Raw genomic sequence first — 13,075 nt, forward strand, 5'->3', positions numbered from 1 at the left:
CCACATAGCCGGGTAGATGTTAGCGTTGTAGCTGTACTGGAACAGCTTGGCTAGGGGCACCAAGCTGTTCCAGTACAGCTACAAATCAACAAGCAGCTGAAGATGGTTGGGCCTCGGACACTACCCTGAGGACTTTTTTTAATACAAGTAATAAGCACCTTCCAAACCCATGACCACTACCATCGAGAAGAACAAGGGCAGTGGACACATGGGAACACCACCACCTAGATGTTCTCCTCAAAGCCACTCACCATCCTGACTTGGAAATATATTGCCATCCCTTCACTGTCATTGGTTCAAAACCCTAGAACTGTCCCCCTAACAGCACTGTGGGTGTACCTGCAGCGGTTTAAAAAGGTAGTTCACCACCACCTACTCAAGTGCAATCAGGGTTGGACAATAAATGCTGGCCGAGCTAGCGACGGCACATCCCATGAACAAATGAAAAAAGATGCTTCCGAAGTCCTTCACTGCAGTGTTGGGAATGGTGAAAATGAGGTCTGGAAAGTTTTTTCCATTACAAGTAATGGCTCCTACAGCTTTTGCCTGAACTTGTATGCCCCGATTCCCATGGTGACGAAAGTGGACACAGAGCCGGAAATGGAGACGGGTCTTCTGCACCCCGTCCGCCATTTTTTGTTTCGTTTCGAGATGGACAGAGGCATTCACATCCAGGCTACCATCTTGAAGCGAGATGGTAAATCTGCCAGTGAAATTGAATGACTGTATGTGAACAGCTAGGTCTCCATCTTCATCCCCTTCAACTGGAAAGTGTTTGATATTCAGTTCCTTTCCCTTACCCAAAATAATGTGGCTGAAAACAATAGTTCGCAGGATGTTAAACCAAAGAAGTCTTAGCACACAAATTGGCAAAATTTTTGCAGAAGACTTTTTGTAATAATGCAAGAGCACTGAGCTGTTGACTTGCTCAGGGTTTAAAAATAATTACTGATGACAGCTATGGAATCCAGGAGACACAGTAATTATATTGTGGCCAGCAGGTAGAGGCTTTCAGGGAGGAATACTGGTGAGCGGTACGGTACTGATTACTGACATTGCCTCGTACAGTTTTGCAAATATTTCATTTTAATCTTTTTTATATTCTTTTGTTGGATGTAGGCATCACTGGCAAAACCAATATTTGTTGCCTGTCCATAATTGCCACAGCTGAGTGGCTTGCCATTTCAGAGGACTGCTGAACACAGAGTCAACCATATTGCTTGGTTAACTTCAATTGCATGGTTCACCACCTGAATGGTCAAAATTGCTTCACTTTAATGTTGGAGTGCATCCTTGCTACTTATTTTTACCGAAGAGTTAAGATGCTTTCTCTTTATATTGGTTCTTGATTTTTAGAGTGTTGGAGAAAAATCCATTTCACTCCAAGGGCAGAATTTTCTGCCTGCCGGGTGGGCGGGCTTGATCCAATCTCCGGCGGGTGGGGAGCTGATCCCCGTTAGAGAAGCGGGCCCTGCTGCCATTTTACGTGGGCGGGCCAATTAAGGCCCGCCCAGCATGACGTCTGGCGGGAAGCGCTATGCGCTTCCTGTGCGAGCGGGGGCGATTCCCCAAAAGCGAGAGTGCGCTCTTTTGTGCATGCGCATGAAAGAGTGCACATCTCCCTGAGGCTAAGTGCTGCCTCAGGGAGATCGCTGACAGTCTTAAAAACGTTAAAAATAGAAAAAAAAACTCCTTAACATGTCCCCCTCATGTGACAATGTCACACGAGATGGGACATGTTCATAAATTACACAAAAACTTTATTAAACTTTTTAAATCCCTATATGAAACCTCATCCAGCCTGTGGATGAGGTTTCATGTTTTTTCTAATTCCCGCCGGGGCTCCTGGCCTGCCCACCAACCTTAAGGTTGGACGGGCAGGTCCTTTAATTGTTTCAATGATCCTGTCATTGGCCTCGATTGGCCATTGACAGGTCGGTGGCCCCGCGGCTGATTTTGCTGCGGGCCTGCCTTCCTGAAAATTTAAATGGGGCGGGATGACGTTGAGGGTTCCCCCCGATGTCATCCCGCATCATTTTACGCGTCGGCAAGCGGGTCCCGCCCCCTTCTCGCCGACAGCAAAATTCAGCCCCAAGAGTGTATTAATGAAACGAGGACTGACTGAAATATTTGGCTCTGTTAACTCTTGGCTTACAGGGAACAGTTTAATTTGGACATAAGAAGGCCCTTTTTGGTCTTAAATCTTTCGGTCTGAAATCTTTAGCTTATGTCAACATTTAAAACTTTCAATTGCAGGCACCACAATCCAGGCAGTATATTTATATGATAATGTGAGGGTCAGTGTTCTGTCTGTTGAAAGTGACAGCTATATTTGAATTAGAAAGAAAGACTTCTATATTTGAAAGAGAAAGAAATATTTCTAAAGCACCTTTCACAACCTCCGGATGTCTCAAACGGTTTATAGCTATTCAAGTACTTTCTTGAAGCATTGTATTGTACGAAATAATAGCCAAGGATCATAGTGGAATAACCTATAGCAATCTAAATCCAATTCCTAATTGTGAACAGAAGTGTTGCTTTTATGGGAAAGGAGGGGATGCATATCTTTTTCTTGTTGGGTTATGCCCTGGAGGTCATATGAGATATCTATTCCATGCCAGCATCTTTGATAGGTGGTAACCTGCCATGGTATCAGTGTGTCTCTTCAGGCTAAAACTGCAAATCGGATTTATTGTGAAATGCTCTGAATTTTCTATAATCACCTTAATTAGCGGTGCTCATTAATTGCCAAGAATTCTCTCATGTCAGGTTATTTGCTTGAGCTGCTTCATTGTCAAGAACTAGATTCAGCACTGCATTTTTCTTTGGGATATTCTGTTACATCATGCAACACACTGATTAAGGAATCAGTTTTGAATGCTTTCTAAAATATTCTTGAAACCTCCTCCCCATTTTTCTCATTAACTATCCTGAGATTTACTGAGGCAGAAGTTTATGTCCCTCATAATTACAACTTTGTCACTGCGGGAAATCTCTCTAAATTTCCTATAATTTTCATCTTTGATTTCTTTCCCACATTTGGTGGTCCATAATGTACTCCCGATATGGTTTGATCTCTTATTATTTCTTAACCTTTCCCAGACACTGTCTGAGTACCACCATCAAATAAGCCATTTTTTGTTTTACTGTGGCTGGAATTATATCTTTAATAACACTAATTTCTTCTGGGTATTTACTTTTTTGTCTCCTGAAATTTTTAAAACTGGCAATACTTAGTTCCAAGGCAGCAATGTTGTTTCCATCCATTCTAATTGGTGACTCTAGTTCCCTAACATTATTTCTAATGTCTAGGTGTCAGCCTTGGCTCAGTGGTAGCAATCTTGAACCAGAAGGTCCAAGCCCCATACTAGATACTTGAGCACATAATTCAGACTGACACTTTAGTGCTATACTAAGGGAGTGACTGTCTTTTCAGATGAGATATTAAACTGAGGCCCCATCTGTCCCCTCTATATAGGAATCCATGGCACTATTTGAAGAGGAGTTTGGGAGTTCTAATGGTATCCTAGCTCGCAAGTCCCGTTTACCATCACTCCTGTGCCCTGACTTAAATGGGTTCCGGTTCCAGTAATGCATCTATTTTAAAATCTCATCCTTCATTCATATTCCTCTGTGGCCTAATCTTATCTGTAACTTCCTCCAGCCCTGAGAGATATATGTGTTCTTTTAATTCTGGCCTGTTATGTATCCCCAATTTCCTTCAAAACAATAATTAGCAGCTGTATTCTTGGCTGCCTAGATCAAGAGTCGGCAACCTTAATAACAGGCAGAGCCATTTTTCAAAATTAAAAAAAATGCAATATCTTAAGAGCCACAACACTGTTACTCAAATTCTAATAATAATGAAAAACAAGAGAGGCACAATTCAACAAAGTTTTAAAGGTTTTTATGAAAAAGTTGTTAATTTAATACTTTCTCACAAGTGTACTGTTGACGAAAGTTTAAAAGAAATGAAATATAACATTTTCTAATTACCATTGACCAATGAAGGTCAGGAGCTGCAAATGGTTCCTTCATGAACTGCAGGTTGCAGACCCCTGGCCTATGTCCTAAGCTCTGGAATTAACCTCCCTAAACTTTTCCACCTCTCCACTGCACGATTGCATCTGGTGTTACCCAAGGATCTACACATGATCCTCTCGTTTTCCACATCTAATCTTGACCCTTCTACTGCCTCTGTGCTGGCAGATTATTTGCCAATGTCCAATCTTGCATGAACTTAGTTTCTTCCACTTAAACATTGGGAAGAACAAAGGCATTGAGTTCAGACCCAGCCCACACATTCCATCCTCTTCCTATGCCTTTATCACCTCCAAACCCAAACATTCCAACGTTTTCCAGGACAGCCTTCTGCCTTCCACCCTTAATAAATTTGAACTCGTTCAACGTTCTGCTGCCCATATCCTTTCCCAGTATCCTGTTACCCTAATTTTTGCTGATTTGCATGCTCACCTCTTTCAATACCTCAAACTGAAAATTCTCATTCTTGTGTTTAAATCCTTTCATGGCCTTGCACTCAACATATCTCTGTGACCACCTACAACCCTTCTACTGAATGCTCTGTTCCTTTTGACTCTGAACACTTGTGCACTCCCCCTACCTTTCACTCCACAGTTGGTGGCTATGTCCTCAGCTAGGCCTCATGATCTGGAACTCCCTCCCTGCTATCCCTCGTCTCTCTATCTATTCTTCCTTTTCATATTCAAGACCCACCTCTTTGACCAACCTCAGCATCTATTTCTGAATTAAGCCTCCAATGTGTTTTGGGATTTTTTCTGTATTTAAGGTGCTTTCTAATTGCAAGTTGTTACTGTTAGTACCGCAGTGCTTTATGTTGGAAATCCTGTGTATCCCTGGTGTCCTGAGTTGCTATGGTGTGAAGGATGGAACTTAAATTTTAAGTCATATACTCATCAATTACATTTCTGGATCCACTCAGTTTTAAAAATTTTGTAAGATTTTGCTGCCCACTACAGCCATCAAGGCTGTAGAATCTTCACCAGCCTTATTTCACTCTTTCCTGTGGGTGTGCCTCTGACTGCTAGTGGGTCTAACACTAGAAGACTGTCAAAAATATTGTGTGGCTCAGCTGGTGAATTTCAGGCCAATGCAGGACTAAGCATATGAGTAGAAATTCTGATTAGCTACAGTTCTGGCAGGATCCCACCAGAGAGGAAAATCTAGGCCAGCATGTTATCTATTGGCCTATAAATGATTCGGATAACTGAGATCAGATAAATTTTATGTTAAAATATATGATTAATAACCAGCAGTCCTGTAATATGTTTCTAGCTTCGTGTACTAATATTTGTTTGTTTTTCTTTCCAGTGTCCTTGCAGGTTACAATGGCACTATTTTTGCTTATGGGCAGACAGGCAGTGGGAAGACATTCACTGTTACAGGAGGGGCTGAACGATACAGTGACAGGGGTATCATTCCCAGGACACTCTCATACATGTTTGGGGAGTTTCAGAAGGTAACGTGTTTCATCTGTTAGCTTCTCACTTGTGTTCCTAATGCTAAAGCAGTAGGGGGTTTGGTTACAATTGCAAGGGAAGTAAGTGTAGTCCAAATATTGAAATTTATGTAAGTTGTGATGTGGAACACGAGGAAACCTGTTACTGCCATATAACATAAATTAGCTTGTAAAGAAAATATTAAGGGGGGAAAGAATTACTAGAGGAATTCAGAGCAAATGATCATGTGCATACATTTAGCTTGGTTTAGATTTTTATTTTTAGATTTAATGTCATGTGTCTAAGCCTCAGTCTTCAACAGTCTCTAAAACCACATCTGTGGAGAGTTTCATCAGCTAAGTCAGCTTGCTGGTTGGGGCAACCCCATCTGGAAGAGGAAAATTATGCAAGTTTGACTAACAGTCCTGTTGAGCTTTAGTGTTTGTTCTTTACCTGGCTTAGGTGTCTCAACAGGAGACATAGGAAACTTAACAAAATCAAGAGCTGGCAGACGTTTCCTCCTATGGGCCTCAGTTTAAGCTATGGAAAAGTCATTAACTGTTGTGATTATCCCTGTGGCAGTATCTTAGTCCTTCGCTAATTTCCTGGCAGTCAGAGAAGTCCAGTTTGTTCCCTTTTGTTTTCTGTACAGTATTTCCAATATTCCAGAAAGAAAAAACAGTAAAACTTGGAAATGACTGATACTGATCCGAACTGGAGTTCCATTTTAAGGTATACTTGTATACCTTAATGACAATGTATTCAATGTTTTGAATCATTTGTGTTGGATACAACCTGCAATGGAGATGCACACCATTATATAGGACTATTGCCCCTGTCTAACGTGCTAGGTAGATTCTATTTGTTCTCCAGTACCAGCCAGCATCCACCCAGTACCAGCCAGCATCTTTGTTGTTGTTTAAATCTCAGCTTTTTTGTCACAATGGATTTGCAATTTCAAGATGCACAGCTGATTAAAGGTGACAATTCACTTGTGCATGGCCTTGTATGACTTTCATACACCACTGCAGCTGAAGATTTCCATACAAAATGAAACATGAGTGAAATTTTACATTTAATCAGGTGTTCACTATACACATATAGGTGCCTCACTTACCCTGCTTCTCCCCACTGCTCTTGCTCAGCTGCTGTGGGATTGCTCCCAACTGAGAAATCAGATAGGTAATCGCTCCTGGACCTGCCTTTACTGCTCTGTACCCACCATATGGATGATATACAAATGTACTGTGGAGTCATCATCAACAAGGGAAGCAACTTGTCATCTGATGTCCTAGCTGCTGTCAGAACTTCACCTTGTTAAGAACCCCTGACGAAAAAAGCACGAGAATGGAGGAAAACTGAAAAATAGAAAGATAAGAGCCCTCACACCTATTCAGTATTTCCTATAATCTCTTTTTCCCTCTGTCTGTTCAGATTTGGGCATCATGCAATGCTTTTACTGTCTGCTGCATATAAATACTCTAGGGGGAGATAACAAGTATTTATATTACTAGTTTAACATAGTAAAAGTCTCAAGCCACTTCACAGGAACGTTATGAAACAAAATCTGCCACTGAGCCTCACAAGGAATTATTAGGACAGATGACCAAAAAGCTTTATCAAAGAGGTAGTTTCTGAGGAGTCTCTTAAAAAGGCAAAAAAAAAGTAGAGAGGTTTAGGGAGAGAATTCCAGAGCTTAGGGTCTTGGTAACTGAAAGCACAGCGATCAATTTTGGAGTCATTAAAAGTAGAGGCCAAAATTGGGAGAGTGCAGATAATTCACACTATCACAGTATCTTTACAGTTCAGAAGGTTGCAGGGCTGGAGAGATTACAGAGATAGGGAAGGGTGAGGTCCTGGAGGGATTTGAAAACAAGGATGAGAATTTGAAACTTGAGGTATTGGTTAATCAGAAGCCATTATAGGTGATGGGTAAATAGGGACTTGGTATGAGTTAGGATACAGGCAGCAGAATTTTGAATGTGATCAAGTTTATGGAGGGTAGAACATGGGAGCCTGGCCAGGAGTATGTTGGGATAGTCAAGTCTAGAAGTAACAAATTTCAGCAGCAGATGAGCTTAGGCAGGAGTGGTTCAACTGATGTTACAGGGGTGGAAGTAGGCAGCCTCCGTGATGGTGCGGGTGTGTTGTCAGAAACTCATCTCAGGGTCAAGTATGACACCAAGGTTGTGGACAGTCTGGTTCAGTCTCAGTCAGTTACCAAGGAAAAGGATGGAGTGGGTTGCTAGGAAACAAAGTGTGTGGCAGAGACCGAAGACCATGGCTTCATTCCTCTCAATATCCAGTTGGAGGAAATTTCTACATATCTAATGCTGGATGTTAGAAAAGCAGACTGACAATTTAGCGACAGTGGAAGGATTTGGAGAGATGGTAGTGAGGTAGAACCGGGTGCTAAAACCGGGAAGTAAAAAAACGCAGTGACCATAAACTCAGTTAGATTTAGGATAGTTATGGAAAAGGATAAGGTTGGGCCAGGAATAAAAGTTCTAAACTGGGGAAAGGCTAATTTTACTAACATGAGATGTGATTTGGCCAAAGTGGACTGGGAGCAGCTACTTGCAGATAAAACTGTGTCAGAGCAGTGGGAGGCATTCAAGGAGGAAATAGCGAGAGTACAGGGCAAATATGTTCCCCTAAGGACAAAGGGGACTAAGTCCGAAGTACCCTGGATGTCAAGGGACATAAAAGTTAGGATTAAGAAAAAAAGAGAAGCTTAAGGCAGACACTGAGGGCTCAATATGGCAGAGTCCTTAAATGAGTATAAAAATTGCAGGGGGAACTTAAAAAGGATATTAGGAAAGCTAAGAGACTGCATGAGAAAGCATTGGTGGGTAGAATAAAGGAAAACCCAAAAGGTTTTAAAAAATATATAGAGAGCAAGAGAATAATGAGGGAAAGAGTAGGGCCAATTAGGGACCATAGAGGTAATCTGTGTGTGGACCCGGAAGTTGTGGGTGCAGTCCTCAATGAATACTTTGCGTCGGTCTTTACAATGGAAAGTGATGATGTGGATATAGACATCAGGGTGGAGGACTGTGAAATATTAGAGGAAGTTAACATAGCGAGAGAGGAGGTACTAGAGGGTTTAGCTGCCTTAAAAGTGGATAAATCCGTATCCCAGGCTGTTGAGGGAGGCAAGGGAAGAGATATCAGGGGCCCTGGCAGTAATTTTCAAATCCTCCCTGGCTACAGGAGAGGTACCAAAGGACTGGAGGACTACTAACATTGTCCATTATTTAAAAAGGGAGGAAGGGATAGACCAGGAAATGACAGGCCAGTCAGTCTAATCTCGGTGGTGGGGAAGTTATTATAAAGAATTCTGGGAGACAGAATATATCTGCACTTGGAGAGAAACGGATTAATCAGGGATAGTCAGGATGGATTTGTTAAGGGAAGGTCGTGTTTGACAAATTTGATCAATTTTTTTAAGGAGGTAACCAGGAGATGTTGATGAGGGTAATGCATTTGATGTGATCTACATAGACTTTATCAAGGCTTTTGATAAAGACCCTCATGGCAGACTCAAGAAGGTAAGAGCCCATAGGATCCAAGGCAAAGTGGCACGTTGGATCTAAGATTGTCTGAGATGCAGGAAGCAGGGATGTATCTGTGACTGGAAGTCTGTTTCCAGTGGAGTTCCTCAGGGCTCTGTGCTGGGGCCCTTGCTCTTTGTGGTGTACATAAATGATTTGGACTTAAATGTAAGGGGTATGATCAAGAAGTTCATGGATGACACCAAAATTGGCAGGGTGGTAAAAAGTGAGGAGGATAGCTGTAAACTGCAGGAGGGTATCAAAGGGATCGAAGGGATCAAAGGATTTGGGGAGAAAGCGGGAGCAGGCTATTGAGTTGGATGATCAGCCATAATCTTAATGAATGGCGGAGCAGGCTCGAAGGGCTGAACGGCCCATTCCTGCTCCTATTTTCTATTGATGTTTCTATGTAATGGACTGGTCAGGTGGCAGAGCAATGGCAAATGGAATTCAACCTGGAAAAGTATGAGGTAATGCACTTGGGGAGGGCTAACAATGCAAGGGATTGCATTATGAATGGTAGGACCCTGGAAAGTACTGAAGATCAGAGGGACCTTGGTGTACATATCCATAGATCCCTGAAGGTAGCAGGGCAGGTAGATAAGGTGGTTAAGAAGGCATGTGGGATACTTGCCTATATTAGCCGAGGCATAGAATACGAGAGCAGGGAGGTTATGCTGGAACTGTATAAAATGCTGGTTAGGCCACAACTGAAGTACTGTGCAGTTCTGGTCACCACATTATAGGAAGGATGTGATTGCACTGGAGAGGGTGCAGAGGAGATTTACCAGGATGCTGCCTGGGCTAGAGGGTCTGAGCTATGAGGAAAGATTGGATTGGCTGGGGTTGTTTTCCTTGGAGCAATGAAGGTTGAGAATGGACCTGATAGAGGTGTATAAGATTAAGGGGCATAGGTAGGGTGGATAGGACGACACCTTTTCCATTTGTAGAAGGGTCAATAATCAGGGGGCACAGATTTAAGATAAGAGGCAGAAGGCTAAGGAGTTGAGGAGAAATTTTTTCACCCAGAGCGTGGTGGGAGTCTGGAACTCACTGCCTGAAAGGCTGGTTTAGTCAGAAACTCTTGTAACATTTAAGAAGTATTTAGATATTCACTTGCATTGCCATAGCCTCCAGGGCTATGGATCAAGTGCTGGAAAATGGGATCAGTGTAGTGAGATCTTTGTTGACCAGTGCGGACACAATGGGCCGAATGGCCTCCTGTGCTGTAGACGTCTATGAATCTATGCTATGTGTCTATCTGCTGTATGACTTGGCTGCAATGTTGTACCACTTAATGCCCTAACTGACTTCATTGCGTGAGCCAACAGCACCTGGAGCTGGCCTCATGAAAAAAATCAACTTTAATTCTTTTTCCCTTGTATGACCTTTTGAGTTGCCTAGTCTGAGGTTTTAGGAAAAATATAACTATCATAGTAAACTGTTGAACTAAAAATCATAATGTGAAAATGCAAAACTGTAGAGTTTGCCGTAATAAATTAAATACCTAACCATCTGTATCAGGGCTCACCTCTTTTTAAAATTTGTTTCATTTCCTTCGGAGCAGGACAGCGGCAAAGTCTACACAACCCACATTTCCTACTTGGAAATTTACAATGAATGTGGTTACGATCTTCTTGATCCACGTCATGATGCCTCCAAACTTGAAGACTTGCCGTGAGTTCAATTAATTTCAGCTGCCCTTTTCCATGATCTACTCCCTTTTTTCTCTCTCAGAAGTAATTCCTTTGAGGAAAAGCATTTATAAATTGCCAAAGAAATTGAATAGGTTATTTAACATATTTACTGTCTGCAACATCAGTTGCATATTTGTGACATTAAAATCCTTCATTGACTCATTATTTTTGAAGAGTTCTGATTATGACTCTGTACTTCTTGTGGCCATGCTTTTTTGTTTGATGTCCGCTTTTGTTTATTTCTCACATTGCTTTAAAGTTAATTTAATTGCTGGGTTCTCCCAGAAGAATGAGCAGCCACCAAGTAGTCATTGGAAGAGACCACTCGAGACTATGGAAGAATCTGGAGAGTGATAATCACTTCAAATAGTTTAATGTTTTGCAAAGCAAAAACGTTGCTAAAGGGCTTGCTATGTTTGGTTGACGACAAACTCATACTTTAGGCTGCTATTTCTTATGACGCACGCTAAAAATAACACACTGTCTGTAGTTTTTGTTTTCGGAAACAAATAGATTTCTATGACATTGTTCATGGCTTGTGAGGTGACTTGCCACTAAGTCCTTTATTGTGATCTAGAATCTGATTGATCCCTATAGACACCAGACAGATGACACATGTCTGTTTGAATTAATCGCAAGCTGTTTAGATGGAAGATCTTTGATTAGCTACACTGAAGTTCTATTAAAATACGATTGAGGAGTTTGCAAGGGCAATTGAGGGGTGAAATCTGTCTTGGGCAGCAGTGCTAAAAAGGCAATAATGCAAACGGGAGATTTTCCTTTCTGTTTATTTCAATTTCATCCATATAGTTTTTTTATATGGCAAAGAATAATAAGAATGTTGCAGTCCACAAAGAGTCAGGAGTACTTTGCATTCTAATTAATCCTCTTTTCTTGTTCCTCTTTTTTTAAGAATTTAAAAATATTCTGAAAATGTATCAAAGTTGGATTCAACATACTTAACGCTGAATGTGAAATCATTAAAATTCAGTTGGTATTTTTAATGTAAACATATTGGGCAAAGTTTTCACCTCAGCAGGCGAGTGTGCGTCTGACCAGCTCGCGCGTGAAATGGCACGCGATGACGTCAGGCGAGTGTCCTGACGTCATCGCGCAGTCATGCGATAGTTTGGTCGGTGGGCGCGTGCGGGAATCGGCAGCACGCCCATCGACAATTTAAAGGCCTATTAAGGCCATTAAAGTATTAATTAACTTAAATTTTTCGCTGCCCGTCCAACGTTACGGTTGGCAGGCAGGCGAAAAGATCGAGCAGTCTTTGCACTTTTTAGGAAACCTCATTCACGGGCAGGATGAGGTTTCCAACAGCAAATAAAAATAAAATAAAACATTTTATATTTCATTCATAACGTATCCCTGCTCATGTGACTGTTGGGACATCTTGGGACATGTTTTTTTAACACACAAAAATTCTTTATTTTTGTTTTTCAGAACTCCTCATCTGCCTCAGGGAGCTTTTCCAGTGCGTACTTGCGCACATGTGCGAAGTTTCCTGCTCGCCCTGCTTGCCACCCCTCCCCCCGCCTGCACGGGCAGTGTTGAATGCTGCAGCATGTGTTTGGTGCTGGGCAGGCAGGCAGCGGGCGGCTTTATGACCGCCCTCGCTGAGCCTGCCGACAAGGGCAAAATTCTGCCCATTTTTTACTTGTCTTTTCCCTTCAGGATTGATTGGAATAAGTTTGTCTTCCTCCAAATGCATGTGTTTCTGTATAATGAAAATCTATTATCTGACCCAATACTCATGATATAAATGGCTGAAATGCCTTTCCACACATGCCATTTATTTCTGTATTTTCTAATGCTCTATCATTCCTGAAGCTTTTATCTTACCAGTAGTTACTGATAAAACACAAATGTTATCATTCTACTCCTTTTCACCTTGCCCATCAGTTTCTGTTTGACTCGAAGTGTCAACTGTATCCCTCTCCGCAGATGCTGTCAGACCTGCTGAGTTTTTCCAGGTATTTTTGTTTTTGTTCTAGATTTCCAGCATCCACAGTATTTTGCTTTTATCCTGTTTGAATTCCTTCAGTTCAGTTTCAGCCTGATCCATAAAGCTGAGAGGCCTTGATCAGACTTATCAGTTACATCTTCTGTGTCTGCAGCTATGATGTGTTATCTCTCCAGGAGTGCTTTATCCTGCTCCATTATATCTTCTGCATGAAATTTTTGTTTGTTTCACTCCTACCTTTCCCAGCATATCTCCTATGAAACCTTTTCCTCTCAAATTGTCACCTCAGGAGAGCCCAATGTTCTATCCTTCGTTCCCTGCAGTTCAACTTTGCACTGCCCCTTGATGCCACTTTCCGTATATTGGGGTCAGCCTCTA

The 13,075-nt window shown here is 41.9% G+C and overlaps 1 protein-coding gene across 1 annotated transcript in view; it reads left to right on the forward strand.

The window, feature by feature from the left end:
• kif6 (kinesin family member 6) overlaps positions 1 to 13,075 on the forward strand; it is a 664,853-nt gene that overhangs the window by 43,658 nt on the left and 608,120 nt on the right. Inside the window, exons 4-5 of the mRNA XM_078542714.1 lie at positions 5,350 to 5,497; positions 10,599 to 10,708. Of these exons, the coding sequence (XP_078398840.1) occupies positions 5,350 to 5,497; positions 10,599 to 10,708 (258 nt within the window). The remainder of the gene's footprint in view (positions 1 to 5,349; positions 5,498 to 10,598; positions 10,709 to 13,075) is intronic.

This window comes from Cetorhinus maximus, chromosome 5 (assembly GCF_964194155.1).
Source record: "Cetorhinus maximus chromosome 5, sCetMax3.hap1.1, whole genome shotgun sequence".
Classification (NCBI taxonomy): Eukaryota; Metazoa; Chordata; class Chondrichthyes; order Lamniformes; family Cetorhinidae; genus Cetorhinus; species Cetorhinus maximus.